Here is a 24,170-nt window from a genome sequence, read left to right as displayed (position 1 = left end):
AATGTATCAGCTCTGAAATACTTACATAAGTCACGCCCTTTCAAAAACACACACCTTCATAAATGTAGCACAACATTTTACTATCGTATTAATATGTGCATCTTTTAAAAACATGTGACGTGTGTTTGTGGGCTCCCTGCACATCAGGACTAATCCCCCCTGAAACCATCTCTCCTCAGATTCTTAGTTGAAATTCCACCCTGCCTCCCTGAGTGTGGAACCCAATCTCCATAGCCAGGCCAAAGAGGCTTTAATCATCCTACCTTGGATCAAATAGAGGCATTATAGTCCTAACGGCAGTTTTGGCCCTTAAACACTGCCTCCATTCATTTCTGAAACAATCTGATTCCCTCTCTACCTCTCTTGCCCCCTCTCACTATTCCCTCTTTTTGCAACAGTGTGTCAATAGGAATCACTTGGCGTAGTGTTTGCCATTTCCCCAACATCTTCCTCTCCCTCACTGCTGCGGAAAACTATCGATAAACCGAGCGGGACCCCCGGACTGCAGAGTGCACATCTCTCTCCAAAGACCACTTCCAGGAGAAGATTGCAACCCTCAACCTGCAAGGACTGACATCACTGAAGGTCAGATTCATCTCCTGTTCATGCACGCTCATATAAGTTATTTCTTTGAGACTGGACAAATAGGGGTCATTATATTTGCACAAAATCTAGTTTTTGAATATTTTCCTGGGTGTGTCCATTGGCTTTGCGCCTGTGTTCACCAGTGTGCTCAGTTCAGATGTACTTGAATGTTACATTTTTTCAATGAACAGGGTTCTGGGTAGTGGGACTAAATGCGTTCTGTAGATTAAAGCTTATCAAAGTAAGTCATTTATTCAGGACAAGGTATACCATCTTTTTGACAATATGATTTGTTCCTGTTCATGAAGGTAAAAAGCAACAAAATAGTTGCAGTGAAGGTCATGGATTTGGGTTCAACTAATCTAATTTTAAATATTGTGTACCTAGCATTCTATTCTCAGACTAAGATATGGTGAAGTGAGTAGTTTTATGCACGTACCTTCACTCAGACATACATTTCCACTCATATCATTTCAGTCTGTACGATTGGCCAACTGCACAACTGCTGTGTGTGTGTGTGTGTGTGTGTGTGTGTGTGTGTGTGTGTGTGTGTGTGTGTGTGTGTGTGTGTGTGTGTGTGTGTGTGTGTGTGTGTGTGTGTGTGTGTGTGTGTGTGTGTGTGTGTGTGTGTGTGTGTGTGTTTTGTGTGTGTGTGTTCCACCCTTGATTGGGAAATGGAGATGAAAGATATTACTCCGTCACTGTCTTGACATCAGAGGTTTGAAAGCAAACATTAACTCCTTTGCAAACAAAAAGTAAATGTTTGATAAAACCGTGAAACTCTGGGGAAATCTTAGCCGTGTCATTTGTTGTAGATTAATTTGTTATACTTACTTTTAATTATGTGCTCATATACATTACATTACATTACATTGCATTTAGCTGACGCTTTTGTCCAAAGCGACTTACAATAAGTGCATTCGACCAGGAAGACACAACCTTGAAGAAAACAGAATCATAAAGTACATCAGGTTTCATAGAGCCAAGTATTTCAAGTGCTACTCAACTGGCTATAGAGAAGCCAGTCCTTTATTAGTATATAAGTGCTCTGTTAGCAGTTCTTTGTTAGTAATTCTATCGCTCGAAGTGGAGTCGAAAGAGATGAGTTTTCAGTCTGCGCCGGAAGGTGTGTAAGCTTTCTGCTGTCCTGATGTCAATGGGGAGCTCATTCCACCATCTTGGAGCCAGGATAGCAAACCCATGTGTTTTTGCTGATGGGAACTTGGGTCCCCCTCGCAGCGAGGGTGCAGCGAGCCGTTTGGCTGATGCAGAGCGTAGAGCACGCGCTGGGGTGTACAGTTTAACCATGTCCTGGATGTAGGAAGGGCCAGATCCATTCGCAGCATGGTACGCAAGTACCAGTGTCTTGAAGTGGATTCTAGCAGTTACCGGAAGCCAGTGGAGGGAGTGGAGGAGCGGCGTGGTGTTGGAAAATTTAGGAAGGTTGAAGACCAGACGAGCCGCTGCATTCTGAATGAGCTGCAGAGGTCGGATGGCACATGCAGGTAGACCAGCCAGGAGAGAGTTGCAGTAGTCTAGGCGTGAGATGACGAGAGCCTGGACCAGAACCTGCGTCGCTTTCTGGGTCAGCTGGGGACGTATCCTCCTGATGTTGTAAAGCGTGTATCTGCAGCAGCGGGTTGTAGCAGCGATGTTTGCAGTGAAGGACAGGTTGTTATCGGTCACACCCAGATTCCTTGCAGTCTGAGTCGGGGAAACAACAGAGGTGCCGATGTTGATTGTCAGGTCAAGAGTGGGACAATCTTTTCCCGGAAGGAAAAGCACTTCAGTCTTGTCAAGGTTGAGCTTGAGGTGATGAGCGGACATCCACTGAGAGATGTCAGCTAGACAAGCAGAGATGCGTGCGACGACCTGGGTCTCTGAGCGGGGAAAGGACAGAATTAATTGGGTGTCGTCAGCGTAGCAGTGGTATGAAAACCATGCGGGCTAATGACTGATCCGAGCGAGTTTGTGTACAGGGAGAAGAGGAGGGGACCAAGAACAGAGCCCTGAGGGACCCCTGTAGTTAATTGACAAGGGTCGGACTCGGACCCTCTCCAAGTAACCCTGTAGGTACGGTCTTTGAGGTATGAGGTGAGGAGGGAAAGTGCAGAGCCTGAAACTCCAAGTTCTTGGAGAGTGCGAAGGAGGATCTGATGGTTCACCGTGTTGAATGCAGCAGACAGGTCCAACAGGATGATGACAGAGGATATACAGCCTGAATAGGACTAACTGGAGATTGTTTTGCTTTTAATCGTGCTTTAAAATTGTTTTAATGGATCAAGGATACATTTCAAGAACTACCAGGGTGAACTTAAAAAAAGCCATTCTTAAAACAGCCTATTTGTTGTTTTCAGTTTCTGTTACCTCCATCCATAACAGAGAGCCTGTAAAGAGAAAAACAGCATTAAGCTTTCATGGCAGATTGAAGGTGTGGCTGGTCCTTTTTTTGTCTGCTAAACCAAAACCTGTGAGTCACACGCGTTCCACCTGCGGCGATAACCTGACATAGACAATTACTGACATGAGGACACATGCCCACGGCTGGGGGTGGGGGGGTAGTCCTCACGTCACTGCTGACAAAGCGTGTGTGTCAAGCCCCTCCCGGGTTAAGTGTATAAAAGACCCGCTCCAACCCTACCCAAACATTTACTCTTTGGGATCTCTCTCAAGCAAGACAGAAAAACCTTTGGACCTTTTTTCTTTGGACGACTGCAGGAAACTTTTTAAGAGACATGGTGTCAGCAGGTGTGCAGATGCTGGGCACTGCCCTCTGCATTATTGGATGGATTGGGTGCATTGTGGTCTGCGCCCTTCCTCAGTGGAAAGTGACAGCCTTCATCGGCCAGAACATCGTGACGGCTCAGACCACCTGGGAGGGCATCTGGATGACCTGCGTGGTGCAGAGTACGGGTCAGATGCAGTGCAAGGTGTACGACTCCATGCTGGCCCTGTCCTCAGACCTGCAGGCAGCCCGCGCCCTCATGATCCTCGCCATCGTGGTCGGCGTCTTCGGCCTCCTCCTCGCCATCGCTGGGGGGAAATGCACCAACTGCGTGGAGGACGAGAGCACCAAAACTAAGATTGGCGTGGCATCCGGGGTGATGTTCATCATCACTGGGGTCATGTGCCTCATCCCGGTGTGCTGGACGGCCAACACCATCATACAGAATTTCTATGACCCCCTCGCCATGGCCTCTCAGAAAAGGGAGATAGGAGCTGCACTCTTCATCGGCTGGGCGTCCGCAGGCCTTCTCATCGTGGGTGGGGCTCTCCTCTGTGCCAACTGCCCTCCCAAGGATACATACTCTGCAAAGTACTCTGCTCCCCGTTCAAACGCACCCAAGGACTACGTCTGAGGAGAGAAACAGAATGATAGGACTGAACAAAGACTTGGGTCGAATGCTCTGTGGCGCCTGAGATTCATGTTGCCACAATGAGTAGGATTTGAATTCCACGGTGATTTCTATAGGGCTCACTGTTTAGTTGTTACTTTCATGTTGAGATACAGCACTTCAGTGGGCGATGTGGACCACACCCAAACATAATCCCAGGGTGGGAAATATACATAGAGAAATTGGATAACATTTAAACTTGATCAATCTGTTTTTTTTTTTACATATTATTGCATTTCAAAATGTGTATTATACAATATGTGAATGTCTGAAACTGTAAATAAAGATTTTTTTGTATCAACATTGAATTATCTTGTTGTGGTTGTTCTTTCTTTTTTTGTAACATTCCATTAAAGCACCTTCATCAAGCTAAACATGTGCCATGAGAGATGAGGACTCTGCTCTACCTGCTGAGTCATTTATAACTAAAACAAGGCGACATGTTTTATTAATGTAGGACAGAATTATACATACTATCAAGATTACAAAAATATATCATAAATGACTCCTAATTCCCACACAGTGTTCCTAAGTGTGAATATACCTAGACCAGAGATTATTTTAATAATTTATTTATAATAAAAAATAACTGAATGCATTTATTAAGGGCAAGATAAAAGTTTTAACAATCTGATGTGTCTCTGTTTGTGACATCGACAATAAAAACATGTCCTTTTCACAGTGGATCTTATTCAATACTGTGCACTTATTTATCACATACGATATCCAAGAAATAATGATTGAGCAACTGTGACCAAATATGTGTAAAAGACAATAAGTTTACCTCAGAGTGAATGGGGGAACAAACTGTCAATGTTTGAATAAGTCTCTTAAACGCTAGAACATTATTAGCTTTTCTCTAAAAGTCCACAAAGACTCTTTTACAGCCTGAAAAGTGTAATTCTTAGATCTATGAGACACAAACATTTAAGTAACAAGCAACACAATGTTCTTTAGTTTAGCAATAGCATCAGCAATGTGTTAAAATATGAACCTTATATTTGTATCGACCTCACAATTAATGAAATGAATGTTTTTACACAGGAAACTTCCATTGCCCAATATCTAAATCCTTACCTGTCCAACACTGCCCCTTGCTGTAAACAGAATAACACATCCTGTATATATTCTTACAGACCTGAAACTTTCATCCATAATACGGCAGGTGTTCAAGTTAGATCATAACTACATGTGTGTCAACACACCCAGTTATTCAACAATCTCTGGGAAAAGAGGGTTACTTACTTCTATGTTATATATATATATGTGTTATATTATCATCTCTGCGAATTTAAAGTACTTGTTGCCTGAGATCGCATGCTGTGGTTTTATTAAATGTGCCAAGTGCTAGGACTGTCTTAGGGAAGAAAGCTTTTAGAGGTGCAGCTCCACTAACATGGAACCGTCTGCAGAAAGAATGGAACATTACCAAGCTGGTACCACCACATGTTTTTAAAGCTTGGTTGGATGCTACTCACTCAGATGCTGTTGGTACCTGTACATGTGGTTAGATATGTAAATTGTAATCCCTGTACATGTTGCTGTATGATGTCCTTTTGTTGTTCTGTTGTTTATGTTTTCATGTCTTCTTGTGGAACCTACTGCTGCAGGTCTCCCTTTAGAAAGAGATCAATGATCTCAATGGGATTTTACCTGATAAATAAAGGTTTTGAATTGAATTGAATTGAATCGTCATAGAAGATTTATAATTTAAATTTGAAATTAATTTGTAAATGTACCTGGCCAAATGTTTTACTTTGAAATCCCAGTTATTTGGAAAATAAAGAGTTGACAACAAGTTTTCTTCTGTTTGTATCTGACCTTGAACGTATGGTTTGAGCAGGTCAGCACTATTAAAGGTCACTGAATCTTTGTTTGTGTGTAAACTCCTTCTACCCAATAGGAGCCCAGGACTCATACCCTCATGTGTGTGTCCCTTCTTCTCACACAACAACCTATAAATACAAGCTCACATCACTCCACCTGTCTTCCTTTTTGGATTTTATCGTGTGAGGATCAGAGCCGGCAACATGGTTTCTCAGGGGATTCAGATGATCGGTATATCCATGGCCCTGATTGGCTGGTTCATGGTGATCGTGGTGTGTGCCATGCCCATGTGGAAGGTCACTGCTTTCGTGGGTGCCAACATCATCACGGCTCAGACGGTGTGGCAGGGCATGTGGATGAACTGCGTGGTGCAGAGCACGGGCCAGATGCAGTGCAAGGTGTACGACTCCATGCTGGCCCTGCCCCAGGACCTGCAGGCGGCCCGCGCCATGATCATCATCTCCATCCTGACCGGGGTCTTCGGGGTGATCCTGTCCATCGCCGGGGGGAAGTGCACCAACTGCATCGAGGAGGAGCGATCCAAATCCAAGGCTTGCATCCTGGCTGGAGCTCTGTTCATCGTGTCGGGGTTTCTCGTCATCATCCCCGTGTCCTGGTCCGCCCACACCATCATCACCAACTTCTACAACCCGCTGCTGATCGAGTCCCAGAGGTACGAGTTGGGAGCGGCGCTGTATATCGGCTGGGCGGCTGCTTCACTGCTGCTGATTGGAGGGGGCCTGCTTTGTTGGAACTGCCCCCCCAAACAAGAACACCCTCGCTACCAACAAAGATTCACCCCAGTGAAGAGCACCAGCACATCCAGAGAATACGTCTGAGGGTTAGTCCTTCCTACACGGACTGTCGGGTCACAGGAAATGAAACACAGAATACGATAGGATGATGCTTTACTGTCAGGTCACGTCTGATGTCTTTCTTGCATCACATTAGCTCCATTTACAACATCAACAAGGACAGATGTTAAGAAACAAACAGACATTCAACAGAACATTAAATCACAACATGTTCAAGACCTTTCATTTGATCTTGAGTTAAACTCCATATTTAATTATAGAATGGAGTGGTAAACTAAATAAGTGCCTCAATCTAACCCCTTAAATCACAAGACTGAAGCATTTTTCTGTTCACCAGAAAAATGTATTCATAGTTTGCTCAAAGTAAAACATGTATTCACCGTATTGTAAGTATAGCATCGATACAGCTCGAGCTGAATCCTGAGTTGTGTTTGTGGCTAGTGTCAAAGTGACCTTCCTCTGGGCGGACATTTTGTCTAGACAAGCAAGTGTAACAACATTAACAATGACTTCCTCACAGGGAGTTGTGCCAACGGGGCCCTGGGCTTCTCTGTCACACCGAGGAGATGGAAGGCAGCCATCTTGAATGTGAGCCAAGCGCTTTCCTATAACGAGGGATCATGATTTATTCGACCAAAATGCTGTCTATTAAAACAACAAAACAAGACCAAATAATATGAAAGAACCTTTAAAGATGTTAATCCACAATGTATTGTGGCAGGTCGATAAGTAAAATATGAATTCCGATTCCATCAAATCTGTGTAAATATTTAGTCAGATTGTATTAATAGTGAATTAAAAGTGCAATCATCTTTAATCTATTAAATGGTAACATCTGAACAGATATAGGAAGAAGAAGTAGAGCTTCCTTTTTCTTAAGCAGGGTCTGTATTGATTCGCCTGCCTGTCTTGATAACGCAGGGATGTCAGTAACACGTAAACACTGTAGGAACATTTATGCATTTTTATTTCATTTTCACACTGCTGAGTATTGTAGATCTCTATTTCTGTGTTTCTGAATCTTGTAATGTTCTGTAAATAAACTCTATACTCACTGTATGATTACTGTTTACTTCGGACACACTCAAGCATTTAGTTGTATTATAGAGATGAGAGGAAAAGGAAGAGGTAATCAAATCAACGTCCCAGTAGGCTGAGGAAATGGTTATGGAGCAATGCAATTCAGGAGACGCACAGTGAGTGACCACAAGGAGGAACTGCTGAGTCGGAGTTTCTGTAGACAACAAAGACAAATCACCATATGAAGCCATTTATGTTTTTGTTGTTTTGGAATAATTGACAAAAGGAAAAGGAGATTTCCACAGACAGATATACATTCAGACCAGTCAGTATAAGCATCAGTCCAATCTATTATGTGTTTTCAGACAATACGGGTTAGAAAGAAACTCACAATCATTACAAAAAGTACAAGGTAAAGTAGGTTTATTCAGAAGTGAGTTTACACTCACAGTAAATTGACACCATTTGTGAGTTTTGTTTACTCTTGGATGCGTTGATGGTTGCATCGTAGCATCGTAGCCAAGCCTGTGAAGTGTGTGTTATCCAAATGTAATATGAAGTGTTGCTGCACACATCAAGGCAAAGCAAGGCACGTTTATTTATATAGCACCTTTCAACACAAGGCAATTCAAGGTGCTTTACAAAAATGAAAGACATTCAGACAAAGGCATTTAAAAATAGTAAAAGATAATAAAAGAAACATTAAAATAAAAAGTACATGAATAAAAAGTTACATTGCATTACGATATGAATAGTTCACACAGAAGTTCCACTTTACTGATGAACACAACGGCTCAGTTTCAATTAAAAGAAGCGACAAAAAGAAAAGTCTTCAGCCTGGATTTAAAAGTAGTCAGAGTTGCAGCGGACCTGCAGGTTTCTGGGAGTTTGTTCCAGATATTTGGAGCATAATAACTGAACGCTGCTTCTCCATGTTTAGTTCTGACTCTGGGGACAGAAAGCTGACCAGTCCCTGAAGACCTGAGAGATCTGGATGGTTCATCATTTAGCAGGAGGTCAGAAATGTATTTTGGGCCTAAACCATTCAGTGCTTTATAAACCAGCAGCAGTATTTAGAAATATATTCTTTGACACACAGGAAGCCAGTGTAAAGACTTCAGAACAGGAGTGATGTGATCCACTTCCTTAGTGTCAGTGAGGACTCGAGCAGCGGCGTTCTGAAAAGTACAGCAACACAAACAGCCAGTGTGCAGTTTCACCCGACAGGAGAGGTGTGAGAGTGTCGTCAGTTTGTTTAGAGTATCTGTCATGGGATGTGTTTTTTTCAAAGTAAAGTGATTGTATCAGCTGACAGTGCTCGCTTCCTGTGACTCATCACTCCATCAAGTGATCGTTATCTGAAACGGATCCCTCCTCCTCAGGGACTGCCATATATCATATATCAGACATACAAGCAACTGATGCTGTCTGTACAACTCAAATATATATCATGTTGGTCTGTGCATCAAGCATGTGAAAAAGGTCTAGTCAGAATAAGTCTTTACAACTGAAGACATAATAACTTAAGAAGTTACGATGCAGTGAGATATAGGCAGAGGTGTGAAGTAACTAAGTACATTTACTCAACTATACTTAATAGCAATTTTGAGGTACTTGTACTTGAATATTTCCATTTTATGATACTTTGTACTTCTACCCCATTATAATTCAGGATAAATTGTGTACTTTTACTCCACTACATTAATACCTTTAGTTACTTCACAGATGTGGATGAATGATGTGAAATCTAACCAAGTGTTGAATCAGACTTTAGTTCCACCTGGAGTAAATTCACAAGCTACCCTGCAGTCTACAAAGCCATTCAGACTAGCTGCACCTTCACCAGCTTTGAGAACACTTTCATGATCAATCATTATAAAACATATCATATATATTATTCTGAAATGGACCAATCTGCACAATGACTACTTTTACTTTTGGTATTTTTGTTATATTTTGATGCTGATACTTTAGTACTTTTACTTGAGTAACATTTTGATTGCAGGACTTTTACTGTAACAGAGTATTTCCTACACTTCAAGTTTTCTCAAGTACACAATCTAAGTACTTCTCCCACCTCTGGATATAGGGTATTGTATTTAGACGATGCATCTTAAGTATCTTTTTAAGTCAAATACTCTTGAAAACATATTTTTGTATCTGAGATGAAACATGTCTCAGATATGTGACGTCTCACAAGGTTTTGAAGCTGCTTTCTTGTTTCAAGAAATAAATATAACTTGATATGAGAAAATACATTTTTATGGAAAATCACCAACATCAGAAAACAGAAGACTTTGTTATTTTGTAACACAACAGTTCCTGATCCTGGTCAACACAGTCCGATATAAGTGTTCCCAGGTAATTACCAGATCTTATCTTATTCCTCTAAATATCCCATCTCATTTCAAGGAACCCCATTTTCACTTATTCTATTGGAAGATGTATTTAAGTTATTACAAGCAAAGACGCCTTGCTTTTATTATTCTTTTAGTTGATTTGGGAGCAGAATTGTTTTCGGTGTGATACTGGCTTCTGAAGAACTCTGTGTTCCTGCTCGGGCTCTGTGATACTGTGGTTGATGGCTAAAGTGATTCAAACTCAACCCATCTTGTAAAAGCAATTTGTAGAAGGTATAAAGAGCAGCTCACAATGTCCTTCCCTCCTTGTTCCTAACATTGTCTCAACAGAATTGTGTAAAAGTCTTTAAGAAGTGTTTTGCCTTCCATATTTAAGTAAAACTGATCACATGACCTTTAAATTGAAGAGATAATGTCTCTTAGTTGCTGTCTTATCAGTTGTGTGTGGGGGTTCATCGTTGTCTTCGGAGGCCGTCCTTTAGTGAACTGGTTTCAGGACCTCTGAAGTCTAAGTGGCTGTAAGTGCATCCTATAACACCGTGTTTACGGCAGTGGAATTTGCATATGAAAGTGTGTTTTTCAAACTACAACAGCTAGCACCGTTTGAAACAAAGGGTGCCACTCCTCTAGCTCTAGGAAGAGGAATCTTGATTGACCAGAAGAACTCACCTGGTGACGAGAGCCCTCCTCCAGCGCATTCTCTGACAAACAACAAGCGAGAGCGTTGTGTCACTCGGGAAAAGGACCAGAGCTGTATGCTGTCTCACTAGCCTTTTCACTATGGGCAGGATTGGCAAGGAAATTGCGGGTCAGATCATCAGCTTCGTAGGCCTTATTTTGGTAGCAGTAACGTGTGGGATCCCCATGTGGAGAGTGACCTCCTTCATCGGAGCCAACATCGTGACGGGGCAGACCATCTGGGACGGCCTGTGGATGAACTGTGTGATGCAGAGTACCGGGCAGATGCAGTGCAAGCTGAACGACTCGGTGATGAGGCTCTCCAAAGACCTGCAGGCCGCCCGGGCCCTGGTCATCATCTCCCTCCTCGTGGGCTTCATCGGCTTCATCATCACCTTCGTTGGAGCTAAGTGCACTGGCTGCCTGGACAAAGATTCGTCCCAGGCCAAGGTGGTGATCATTAGCGGCTGTCTCTTCATCGTGTCCGCCGTCCTGGTCCTGATTCCCGTCTGTTGGTCGGCAGCCATCACCATCACAGACTTTCAGAGCGTCTTGACCATCGAGACCCAGAAGAGGGAGCTTGGAGCCTCCATCTACATCGGGTGGGCCGCTGCTGCACTTCTTCTGCTCGGAGGGATCATTCTAACCACTTCCTGCCCTCCACAGAATCCCATGTATGGATACCCGGGCTACCCACCGGCACAAGTGTACCCTTATGCAGGCCCAGCAAACTATGGTCCTGTGTATGCCCCCTCCTCCAGCCAGCCCTACACGGCCCCCGGGTCGTACGCACCGACCAAACCCTATGGAGCTCCAACCGCATACTCTGCTAGACAATACCTCTGAAATGAAAGAACAGAAACTGGATAAAGACTGAGACATCTGACTTCAGAAACGTAGAAATGTTCCTCGTTCATGAAGTCTTGATATAAGAGAAATACTGTGTCAACATGAATGTTCATAAGGAAGTCCCTGCTGATGCTGTATTTATGTTCTTGTCATTAAAAGCACATTTTGTACATAGTGATGATTTGTAATGTTTGTTTTCTGTAAATGCCACTTATTCTTTCAGTATTTCAATGATTTTTAATAAAATGTTTTGATATATTCAATGATCTGTTTGTGGAGTCATTATAACAACACCTTTTTATTATTTTAAAGCAATTTTATGAATATTATCTAATTTGATAAGGTCAGAGGCCTTCTGTGTATGGGTGACTGGGAGACCACAATTATAAATTAAATGTCCCTCTTCAAATCTATAGCAACGGATTTTAACTGTTTATTTTCATTTTAACAAGACAAGACATATCCTGACATAGGTCGTGTTCATTCAAATGACAGAGGGTTACATGACAAAGCAAAGTATAGTACATAATTAAATAAAGCAAATCCAGTATAAATTGAAATAATTAAATAAATAATATAAATAAAAACTGGGAAATACAAATAAAGTAAAATCAAATAATTACTAATGAAAGCATTTTACACAGTGACATCTTTGGCACAGCAGGATCAGATACACAGGGACCTTCTCCATAGTGTTCATCGAAAGTTCGGTTCAGTTTCAACAACCCTCTCAACCAGCGAGACATCCAGATATCTTTTAACACAGTTCCATCTTTGGGTAGAAGAGTCCTAAAACAACCTTTTTTATTGAATTTGAATCCCTTTGCAACTTCACTTCACTCTCATTGATACAACATCAGAATACTACCCTTGAAATAAACAAAGACACAAAATACACGTATAAATAAAATCACAATACAAAAGGAAAGATTTCTTTGTCCTGACTGATGCAATCAACTGTGTCTTTGATCAACATGCAAACGAAATCAATTCCTAAAAAATATAAAGTTTAATCTCATGAGATGATGACTAATTAGAGGTCATGAATAATAAAAAACATAAATGGAGGTTCCTTCCGTTAACATTGGACATCCGGTGATACTCCCTCCCATATAGGGTTTATTTAAATGTGAATCAAGTGACTGGACCTGATCTTCCGGTAACGTACCCAATCAAAGGCTGGCCGCTGTTCCGGAATGTATTGCTCTTTGCTGCCTCATTTATATAGTCGTATGAGGCTGATGTTCATCTCGTCGAAACTACTCCCGGGTCCCTGTCTGGATAATGTGAAGAATCTGGTTGGGTGGGTAAATCACTGCACACTGGTTTCAGGTCAGAAGGAAGGACATTCTGACTCCACCTTCAACAAGGACGAGCTTATAAAGCAAGGAAAGGTTCAGCCGTCTTTATTCGGCTTTACATCTTGAACTGAACTTACCTGCTCCTGAAAACTACAACGCTTCTGTTCAAGTGACTCGATCAAGACCTGATCATGGTGTCAATGGGACGACAGATGCTGGGCTTTGCCCTGGGCATCATCGGCTTCGTGGGGACCATCATTGTGTGCGCTCTGCCCATGTGGAAGGTCACGGCCTTCATCGGAGCCAACATTGTGACGGCGCAGGTCATCTGGGAGGGTTTATGGATGAACTGTGTGACGCAGAGTACCGGTCAGATGCAGTGCAAGATCTACGACTCCCTGCTGGCTCTGCCCCAGGACCTCCAGGCCGCCCGAGCTCTCGTGGTCATCGCCATCATCGTCTCTGCCTTCGGAGTCATCTTGGGCGTTGTTGGAGGCAAATGCACCAACTTTGTTGAGGATGAAACTTCCAAAGCCAAGGTGGCCATTGCTGCTGGGATCATCTTCATCTGTGCCGGTGTTCTCATCCTCGTCCCCATCTGCTGGTCTGCCAACACCATCATCAGGGATTTCTACAACCCTCTCATGACCAACGCCCAGAGGAGAGAGCTGGGGGCTGCGCTCTACATCGGCTGGGGCACAGCTGGGCTTCTCCTCCTTGGCGGTGCCCTCCTCTGCAGCTCCTGCCCCCCCAAAGAGAACCCGGAATATCCCATCAAGTACTCCGGCGCCAGGTCAAATGCCACCAGTCGTGCCTACGTCTGAGTGCAGCGTTCTCCTGAAAAAGACTTCTAAGTAATTTACTTTTTTGTGTAATCCTCCTTCATTGTGAGTTTCTGATAGCACCAAACGTTGTGTCTTGCTTCTTTTGAAGTGGCACAGTGAGAACTGACTTCGTGAGAAATTCAGATTTCTTTGGTGGAGGCAAGAAAGAGTGTTTCTTTTTTTTTTAAAGGGAACACAATACAAAGAGAGTTGTGAAACTATTTCTGTGGCAGCATAATAACTGGACTGAATGAAAGCTATATACGACTTTTCAACTTTTCCATTTGTTCTGAATGTATCCAAGCTGTGCTCGAATGATGTTAAGGGTCAACACAAGCTGGGAAAATTGTACAGTACCCTTGATATTTTGTGAATGTACCATATAAAATATTTGACATAGATTATTGGCAAATACATTATCCAATACTGTTTTTGTTTACCAAAATCACAGATTTTTAATAAAACGTTTGCTTAAATGAAATTATTTTGGGTGCCTTTTTTCATTTGAAAGTTTTCTGTTCTCAAAATGTTCATGGTTTAGAATATGTTTACAGTGTGTATGATGGAGCCGGAGAGTGTGTCACAACAATGTGTATTCAAAAACATTCTGCAGTGTGTCTGAAATCTTCCTGCAGGCGCTAAACCAGTTCAACAGGCTTTACATTGTTGGACCGGCAGAACAGACTAGCGTGTTTGTTTCAACAGTCAATCAATCAAAGCCAAACACTCACAACACCAGCAGGGCACCGGCTTTGTGTTCAACCATGACTTCGTGTGAAGGCCTCTGCTGCCATCCTACATGTTTATAGTAAAAGAATCCCATAAAAAGACTTAACTAACATTAAGTGCATTCTTAATATATTGTCTGGTATCTGGCACGTACGCCCATGCTCATTGTAACTGATGTATTTTTAAATCTGGGTCACACGTTTCCACTAGACTTGAATTACAATAGAGCCTAAATGATTTACTCACTGGGAACTGTAGTTTTTATACAATACAGTTGCTCGTGTTTTACTGCAGTGTTGCTGGAGATTTTAATCACTTATCGTTCGGAAGAAGGTGTGCCAAAAAATGCATTCAGCTTCCACTGTAGTTAGAAGCAACATTAAAACAAATTCGGCATTTATAGGCGACTATTTTCCTAGTCAATACTTACCCATTTGGTGTTGTAGTAAAACAGCAGGAAATCAATTGTGGGATTGACTCAAACTGATCAATAATGCCATTGTTCATAATGAATACACGTGTGGCTCATTAGCGTGCTTAAAGGTTTTCGGACAAACATGTAGACTCAACATTTATTTTGAAACGTTTAATAAAAACACAATAACTAACAATGGCACAGAGGTTTAATACCAGACTCTTATTAATAAGTAACATTATGTTTTACACAAATGTAAATCATATCAGAAAGGCCACAAAGAAGTAAGATCATTTCAGGGGATTGAGATCAAGATTCTGGAGCAACAGTTGTACCACTGTCAGAAACATTTACAATATTTGTATTGATATGGTTTTATCGCAATGATTCAAAGTAGATAATAGAAAATAACCAAACTTCTACACATTGAATGCAGTTGTATTCAGGGGTATGGGTTCTAAACAGTATATTTAATATAACACCCTTAATGAACCAAAGGAAATACAGCATGTCATCCTCATAGTTATGGTTCTAATTTAAAATCCAATGTGAGTTTTAAAGAGAAAAAGTATAACTTTCCAAATGAGACTATTAGTCCTTTTAGCAAAAGCCCCAAATCCATATGAGTTTCTGTTCCTGTGACTGAGTGCTTGAGTATCGGTTGTAATTGTGACTTGTCAATTTGCAGCTATAGAGGAAATGACGTGACATTAACAGGGGAAACCCAGGGGCAACCTCTGGGCCTGAGAAGTGAAGCCAAGTCAGATTTGATAGAAGCCAGTGAGAAAATTATCCTTATTCTCACTTTATTTATTACCTCAGTTCAAATGTTCCTAATTACTTTATGGTCCCGCTCACTAGTTTATAATCTAAATTCTGGTCCAATGTAGAGTAAAATAGCAGTGAAGCGACATGTAGGGCGGGGCTAACTTGTGATTGACAGGTCACCACCACGGTGTTGTCGTGTTTGGGTGTTGTCCATGTTTTTGTCTTCCTGTTCACATAGTTTTTGTAGTTTAGTAAGGTCAACTGTAACATTTAGAAAATGTCTTGTCTGGTGTGGTTTAGTGCTTAGCTCCACCCCCTTGTCTTCTGGTCCCAAAAGAAACAAGATGGCGACGGTCACAATATCAAACTCAAGTGCAATGGTGGCTATGCCCACTTTTTATATACATTCTTTAGGGAAAGCACTGTTAATTTATCATTTTAACCAACAGTTTATGTTCAAAAGGTAATTACATAACCGTATAAAACTGGTTAGTATTAGTTAATGTTGGGACTGCAACAAAAAAGGTTCCCCTACCTTAGATAAGCAGTTATATTATTTAGGTTGATATATCTGTGCCTAAATTAAACAAAACCATAACCCTGTATCATGAATGGCATGAAACACCCAGCATGTAATGTACATGGTAAATGGACTACATTTTCCAACTACGCAAATCGCCTTTTTAACCACTTAACCCTTCAAACCAAGGCTCCACAAAATGTATTTTTGAACAGTTATTTGTAACATACTGTAACATAAAATCCCCAGACTAATTGTGTCTTTCTGCTTATTGAGTGTTAGATCAGAAATACCATGTGTCATTCAGAAAAGCAGTTACAAACAATGTGTTTACAGTTTGAGGAGTTCACAAAGAATGGGAGCCGCTCACAATGGGAAATGTTTGCGTTGCAGCAGCATAAAAACACAAGGCAATGTACATAAGAGAAATTAAGACAGAAATAAACAGTCCAATATATTTCAGAAATAGGAATAAAATAGCATTAAAAAGTTAAAAAGTTAAGAGATACAAAATACATTTAAATATATATATATATACATATGGAAAATGTACATGTAGAAATACACATTTCCAGTAACAAATAATGCAGGATATTATTGTGCAAGAATGGATTATTCAATATTAAATAGAATATGAATGTAAAGTGTCCAGTGGGATTTCAAGCCCAGTTATTAAGAGAAGCTATGGAGCAGAGAGGGAATGTCTATTATATTCTGCAGCGTTTCGCTGCGGGGAACACACCCTGTAGGACCTGGTTTCACATTCCTTACCGGTCCTCTGACAGAATCTGACTGAACCGGTTACAGACCGTGTGCCTGGCTCACTGATGTCAGACAACACAATGGAACAAATGCATTGTAGTCTTAGAAAATAGAAATAGAAAATGTGACTCAGGGGACTTCACAATCTGTACAACGTATGACTATAAGTAGAGTATACCTGCTTATAAACGTTACTTTTAAAAGTTTTTTATGTATATTATTGTTGTAGGCACTGATGATGATTGATGATACGACTGTTAGACAGTATAGCTTGATGATTAAAAGTACACAAAATCAAATCAGAGTAAGGTTGACAGTTAAACTAAGCTAAAATTGGTGGGGAAATTGAATAATTGCCTATGTAATGGTGTTATGAATGAACAGACAGAACCCTATATAAACATCTATGCGTAATAATATTTCAGTTTAAAATGTTTCCTCTCAAAGTTAGGAGTAAAATATCTTAATAATTATTTCGTCTTTCCAAAGTTGTGTGTAGACTGTCATTTTGTACTGCTGTGCCTTCGTTTTATGTACACCTCTTAATGTGTGTGTATGTATATTATGTGTCTATGTATGAGTATGTGTATATATATATATATATATATATAAAAGTGTGTGTACATGTGTGTAGGGATATATATATATATGTATATATTTCTATCCTTTGAGATGCTGATTAACGGCATTTCAATCTCCTTGTTTGTATCATACACACATAGAAATTGACAATAACTTACAGTGTGGATTAATATATATCTCACAGTTGACAGACTTAATTTCATTTAACCCTTATATAAACAATACTGTTACACTCTGTCCTTCAAAGACTCAAAGTCTTCAAAGTACCTCGCTTTTCAATTAATACGCTCTAAAGCCGATGCATTCACACATGCATCATTTCCTTGTTCAGAGAATAAACAAAACCATGTGAAACACAATCCTCATCTGTATCCAGAAACCTAAATCTGTATTGTCCCGACGCACAAAGAATCCTGCACAGCTGGTATTCTCTGGCAGGCCCTTCATGGGTTCTCAATTGCATTTCTTTCACACCTCGCATTCTTTGTTCTCATGCTGCTTCAGACGAACATAAACACCCCATCAGCTCCTCGCACTCTCTCAGAGACGCTCGGAGAGAGAACACGATGGCTTCCATGGGGATGCAGATGGCGGGATGTGCCTTGGCCCTTTTGGGCTGGATCGGGGTCATCATTATCTGCGGCGCACCCATGTGGCGGGTCACGGCCTTCATTGGCAGTAACATAGTGACATCACAGACCATGTGGGAGGGCATCTGGATGAGCTGCGTGGTCCAGAGCACGGGCCAGATGCAGTGCAAGGTGTACGACTCCATGCTGGCCCTGGGGACTGACCTGCAGGGGGCCCGGGCCCTGGTGGTGGTCTCCATCGTCACAGGGCTCGCAGGGATCTTCATAGCGTTCGCTGGAGGAAAGTGCACCAACTTCATTCCTAACGACCGGGCCAAGGCGAGGGCCACTGTGGCGGCTGGCGTGCTGCTGATCATCAGTGGACTGCTCTGCCTTATCCCCGTGTCCTGGACCGCCAGCATCATCATCAGGGACTTCTACAACCCGGTGCTGATCGACGCCCAGAAGAGAGAGCTCGGGGCCTCTCTGTACATCGGTTGGGGGGCCGGGGCGCTGCTGGTTTTGGGAGGAGCGCTTCTGTGTTCCAGCTGTCCCCCCAAAGAGGATGAGACCCCCTCGGTGAAGTACCTCCTCAACAAGCCTGGTGATAGCAAAGTGGATTCACTCGGATCTTACACACCAAACAAGACGTATATTTGAGAGTTGTTGAGGAAAAGTTAACCTTTTTGAGAAAAATCTGTACAAAGGACACAGACAACCCACAATGAAGGAAACATGCACTTTGTTTTAATAAGATAGTCACACTTTGTATGTATGAAGACGCTCTGTGTCACATTGCTTTGAATGTTGTTGGTACTCTTCTTTGTGAACTTTTACATGGTATCAGTTGAATTTTTTTTTTAATTGTAAATGCACTGTGCAGCTTTTTAGTCCATCAGTATTTGTAATAAATGACCTTCTATTGTAACTCCTCCCTCTCCTGCTTCTTGTTTGTGTACATTTGATAATGGCACCGTGGTTATTTAAAGCAAACACTGAGAGAACCTGTTTGACAGGTTCTTACCAGAGATGACTAACCAGGGAACAAAATGGCGACTCTATCTATCTAAGGACACACATGTCTACGTTTTGGTTAGTGGTACATTTTGACCTGAAAATCTCAAATATATGAGTTGAATTGGATTTAAAAGATGCTTTGAAGTGTCGATGTTGTTAGTTCACATTCCCACAAGATGATGGGATTGTTTAGTTTCGTCATGTTGTCAGACTGCAGGCCAGTGAACAAAATGGAGGGTCAAACTGTCGCAGGATGGGTCGAGGAGCTTCAAATATTCAAAATGAAAACTTTCTCCACTCTGTGTTTCTGTTTTCTCAGGGTTTACTTTCATGCTCACGCTCCACAGATACTTTCTTTATTCTAACAAGGGAATAAAGGTAGATGTTTATGAGTATCAATAAGGTCTATAGGCTACTCGTACTTTTAACCAGTATCTTAAAGATAAGTGAAAAGGCCTCTGGATTTAATGTAACAGTCATATCTGCAGAAATGCGGTATTTGGGCTTGAATCTGGAAGTAGTTTGCCCTTACATGTTATCCAGGAAGTGCCTTCTTTATTCAGACAATACACACATTTGACTAAAGGAATGTATGTTTGTCTGTGCTTTTTTCGCCTTGGTCATGAAACCTTCCGACAAAAGAATGATATTGTTTTTTAAATCTAAAATATACTATTGAGTCTAAGAGAGATTTCTGTCAGATAACAAACAGTAACTCTGCAACACCAAAAACCTTCAGGAAAAAATGGATGATTCAAATTATTCCTTGTTCTTTTCTGTCCTTTTCAGTTTTATTTTTGTAACACTTCTCTGTTATTAAAACCCAGATTCTTCAGTCATCAGCAGTGTTTGCCCCCGTGCGTTCTCATTGTGTGTCTCTTTTGGCACACTGCAACCTAGTGGCCATTTGCCGCCATGCCTAGACATTCTCTCAAATGGTATCTCTTGACGTCAGCGACAGAAAACAACTTCCGCTTTCCGGTTAAACATCTCGCAGCGTCACATCTCATAACAGTGAACAGGGTTGATCTGCACAGTGACACTTTGTAACTTGTGTCCGTCTGCATTTCTTATTAATCATCATATTACTTTATATAAGTATTGACCTATGCTTAGAACACAGACATCTGTTTAAAGTCTATTTGATTTACTATATGCAGTGTTTTATTCCACTGTACACTGTTTAATTTTACATTCTGAATTTATTTGATCTTATTCTACATGTAGCTTTTTGGGGGGGAGGGGAGAGGGGGCATTTTACTTTGGGTAACATGCATCATTCCCTTCTTGCACTATTTGTATAACTCTTTATGTCTTAATGTTTTTTAGGTATAATGTATATTGAATTGTTGTTTTCATTGCCATAACTACGCTGTAAATGAAAATAAAGCATTTGAGTTGTTACATCTTTGAATCTTTAGTTGAACGTTGAAATGAAAACAATACATGAACATTATGTCGACATGATGCAGAAAACAGGTTGATGACTGAAAAACATCCCAAACCAAATGACTTTGAATCTCAACAGATCTCTTTATTCCATCCAGCAGCATTTCATTTTAAATGAATCTCAAATACCAATAAGTATGCACACGTGTCTGTATGGGGATACATCAATGTTTGCATGATACTGAGTAACACATTGTAGATTGATTGAACTTGAATCTCTCAGATGCCCATTCTGAATAAAAACCTCCATGTTTTTTACCCTCCCCCTCCTCCATGTTTCCAGGCAGTGCGCGGCTGCACAGTGTCCCATGGCTGTGCAGGAGCTGGGCATCAGCCTGTCCATGATGGGCATGGCTGGGACCATCCTGATCTGTGCCCTGCCCATGTGGAAGGTGACGGCGTTCATCGGCACCCACCTGGTGGTCATGCAGGTGTTCTGGGAGGGTCTGTGGATGACCTGTGTGAGTGAGTACACAGGCCAGATGCAGTGTAAGCTGTACGACGCCCTGCTGGACCTAGCCCCCGACCTGCAGGCGGCCCGCGGCCTCATCTGCATCAGCCTGGTGCTCGGGTGTCTGGGGTTCCTCATCTTCCTCCTGGGGGCACGCTGCACCAACTGCCTGAGCCACCCGAGGTTCAAGGCCCGGGTGGTGCTGGGCTCCGGGGCCATCTTCTGCCTGGCGGCCCTCACCACCATAGTCGCTGTTTCCTGGTCGGCCAACTCCATCATCAGAGACTTCCACAACCCACGCGTCCCTGAGGTGCTGAAGAGGGAGCTGGGGGCAGCCATTTATATTGGGTTTGTGTCATCTGGGCTGCTATTCTGCGGGGGGGGCATTCTGTGCACCAGCTGCCCCCCACAGAGAGGCAGGTTTCCCTCCAGTGGGTACACACTGGCCAGGAAACCCACACACAGCAGCTATGCCTTCAAGAACTACGTTTGACCTGAGGCCTGAACACATGGCACCACCTAAAGAACCAGTGTGGGGTTCAGTGCCATAAGACGGCAGATTGCAACTGAAACCCCTACATTCCTCCAACCCAGGGGTCTCAAACTCAATTTCATCGCAGGCCACATCAGCATTATGGTTGCACTCAAAGGGCCGGTTGTAACTTTAAGACTATATAAATATACATATATAAATATTTAATATATATAAAATAATGTATTATATTACATTATTGCCTCTGCATTGGATTATTATCGGATAGGGTAATAACTTCATAATTAACAACGTCTGAAAGCAGAAGTCTTGGGCAAATAATTGCAAGTCTCTTCATTGCGCATGTCACAACATGAGATGCATTGTGGGACATGTAGTTTATGGGCAACATGCTTCTGTAAAGAGGCATGTCGCCGTATAATATACGTATTATATTCTTTGCCAGCTCTTGCGGGTCACATCAAATGGAGTTGGGGCCGGACTTGGCCCGCAGGCCTTGAGTTTGATACCCCTGCTCTAACCCCTCCCATTCCATTCTTTGTTGTCATTGGTTCAAAAACATACAATGATAAGAACAACAGAGAAATACCCAACAATAAGTCTTTAAAACAAGGTGGCGTAGAACATTTGATACATACACAACACAAATAGAACAAAATAACAATAAAAGGAAAAATGTGCCATGAACTTAGTTTGTGTGTTGACAGCTTCTCGTTTGATTCTGAAGCGTGTTCCCTCTTCGTGTCTTGTCTGGTTACACTTCCTGTATTTTAGTGTTCCCCTGATTGTCTGATTGTGTTCCTGTTTGGCCTCCCCAGCTGTGTATTGAATAGTCTTGTGTGTACAGTATTTAGTCTTGTCTTCCTTTATGTCCATTGCCGGCTGGTCATCGTCCCCTTGGTTGGGTTCCTAATCTCTTGTCTGCCTGTTCTTGCTTTCCCTTGTCTGCCCTCCTGTGTCCTCAAAGTCTTCCGATTGTTGCTAGTTTTTGTTCGACCATGTCTGCTTCTCCAGTTGTTGTGTTTATTTTGTACCAGCTTCTTATTTAATAAAGCTTGTCTGTTGTTACACCTGCCTCCCTGTGTTATACTGCATGTGGGTCCTGCCTTTGTTACCCCCTGTGGCAAAAGGCCTGAAAGTAATAAAGGGTTCAAAAAAGGACAATTATGTTTGAGAAAAGCAAGACATCCATCAAATAACCCCTTCCTTCTCAAGTGGGTCATGCCCCTTTCACACCAGCGCCTTTTCAGCTCCGGCTCGGATCTAGAGCCTGAAAAGCGCCGGGTTTTCCAGTTCACACCGGAGCTGCGCCGGCTCTTAGCTCCGGAATCCGCTTCATTTCCAGCTCCAAAAAATTGTCGGTCCAGAGGCAAGAGCTTTGGAGCTAAGAGGCGACGTCGCTTACGTCTCTCTTACGTCGAGGCGTGCAGGAAACTAAACCCACCTCCCCTGAACATGGGTCGACTGTTATGCCTGCCTACAAGCAGTAGTGCCTATAAACACACTTTATAAAGTCAGGCAGCACTAACCAGGCTTCGTGTGATTCTGTTTATTTGTGCCTTACTTTGACCATCCGTTCACTGTTATCGATCATTGTGGAGAGAGGCAGACGTGTTGTTTTGTATTATTGCAGCTATCGGATGCAAGTAGTCAGTTTAGCTTCGGTTGCTATGCCAACATCACCCGTTTTATACCAGAGAAACTTTCATAACAGCGTTGTGATACCAAACAGTGTCAATTCAGACTGACACACATTCACTTAGGCTAAGGGAACTGGGGATATGCATCAGCTGCTTGTGTGAGTCGGACAGTGAATACTTTAGAGCGGCCGCTGCAGTGTGAGCTAACCGGGAGCTAACGGGAGAATAAACTCCCGTGGAAGAGCAGCCAGCTCTGCAGTGTGAGCTAACCGGGAGCTAACGGGAGAATAAACTCCCGTGGAAGAGCAGCACTGCAGCGGTCGGTAAATGCTGCAGAAACACATTAATAAACAATGAACCACGGCACTCTGGAGAAAAGTATAAGGTTGGAGAAGTCGTTATTCAATTTATTCTGGCTTCGTGTGATTAAAAGCAACACGATCATCGACCCGACGCAGTTGTTGTTGTGAGCTGCCGTTGGGGGGCAAATCAGCGATGTAAACGGTGACGTCATGACGCAGCAAGGGCAGCTCTGGGGCGCCAGTGGGCGGTGTGCACAGAGCGGGAGCTGAAAAGGGAAACTGGAGCTGAACCAGAAAAGCTCCCGCTCGGAGCTAGAAACTGAAAAGCGCTGGTGTGAAAGCCGCGAGAACTACAGTGGCCATGCACATGCAGAAAGCTCTAGGCCTGTGCAAACAGCATGTCCAAGGGGGGGGGCTGCTGCACTGCTTTGATGTTCTGTATAAACAAAAGATGAGGAATGGGGGAGGGGCATTGTTGTTTAACGGCTATGATGGCAGCTGAGCTAACGTAGTCACAGAGCCGAACTGTCGTCTTTATATATGGGACATTACATTCCTTTTAGCTAACACCTTTATAAAAAGTTACTTACAATAACATTCAACCATAGAACGATAGAAACTCAGAACAGTGAGACACACTAAGCTAACAGAGACTAAATGATATGTAGTTTCAGGTCATTCATGTTGATGAAAACATGGTTATTAATATTCAATTGCTGCCAATAAGTCCCCCTAGATCCTTCTCATTGGACCTTTAAGGATACATGTACTGAGCTGTTGGATATAATGCAATTGACAGTAGTTTTTTAATATAGTATA

The 24,170-nt window shown here is 42.3% G+C and overlaps 4 protein-coding genes across 5 annotated transcripts; all 4 read left to right on the top strand.

The window, feature by feature from the left end:
* The first annotated feature begins 496 nt into the window (after positions 1-496).
* LOC117457094 (claudin-like protein ZF-A89) lies at positions 497-11,658 on the top strand. The gene is made up of 3 exons (XM_034096970.2): positions 497-585; positions 5,884-6,486; positions 10,773-11,658. Exons 2-3 carry the CDS (start codon positions 6,011-6,013, stop codon positions 11,524-11,526), a joined length of 1,230 nt encoding a protein of 409 aa, XP_033952861.2. The 5' UTR covers positions 497-585; positions 5,884-6,010; the 3' UTR covers positions 11,527-11,658.
* On the top strand, positions 498-21,573 carry LOC117457092 (claudin-4-like). 2 transcript variants are annotated; one of them, XM_034096968.2, is made up of 2 exons: positions 498-585; positions 20,749-21,573. In XM_034096968.2, the coding sequence occupies exon 2, from the start codon at positions 20,774-20,776 to the stop codon at positions 21,407-21,409; it is 636 nt and encodes a 211-aa protein (XP_033952859.1). In that variant the 5' UTR covers positions 498-585; positions 20,749-20,773; the 3' UTR covers positions 21,410-21,573. The 2 variants fall into 2 exon arrangements, with proteins under 2 accessions (XP_033952859.1, XP_033952858.1); XM_034096967.2 differs by lacking the exon at positions 498-585 and adding an exon at positions 19,034-19,091.
* On the top strand, positions 3,254-4,253 carry LOC117457096 (claudin-4-like). The gene has a single exon (XM_034096972.2). It carries the CDS (start codon positions 3,321-3,323, stop codon positions 3,942-3,944), a length of 624 nt encoding a protein of 207 aa, XP_033952863.1. The 5' UTR covers positions 3,254-3,320; the 3' UTR covers positions 3,945-4,253.
* On the top strand, positions 12,958-18,870 carry LOC117457093 (claudin-4-like). The gene is made up of 2 exons (XM_034096969.2): positions 12,958-13,497; positions 17,987-18,870. Exons 1-2 carry the CDS (start codon positions 13,022-13,024, stop codon positions 18,657-18,659), a joined length of 1,149 nt encoding a protein of 382 aa, XP_033952860.2. The 5' UTR covers positions 12,958-13,021; the 3' UTR covers positions 18,660-18,870.
* Positions 21,574-24,170: the final 2,597 nt, after the last annotated feature.

The sequence above is a fragment of the Pseudochaenichthys georgianus genome, chromosome 13 (assembly GCF_902827115.2).
Source record: "Pseudochaenichthys georgianus chromosome 13, fPseGeo1.2, whole genome shotgun sequence".
Taxonomy (NCBI): Eukaryota; Metazoa; Chordata; class Actinopteri; order Perciformes; family Channichthyidae; genus Pseudochaenichthys; species Pseudochaenichthys georgianus.
This window is presented reverse-complemented; position numbering and strand designations above follow the sequence as displayed.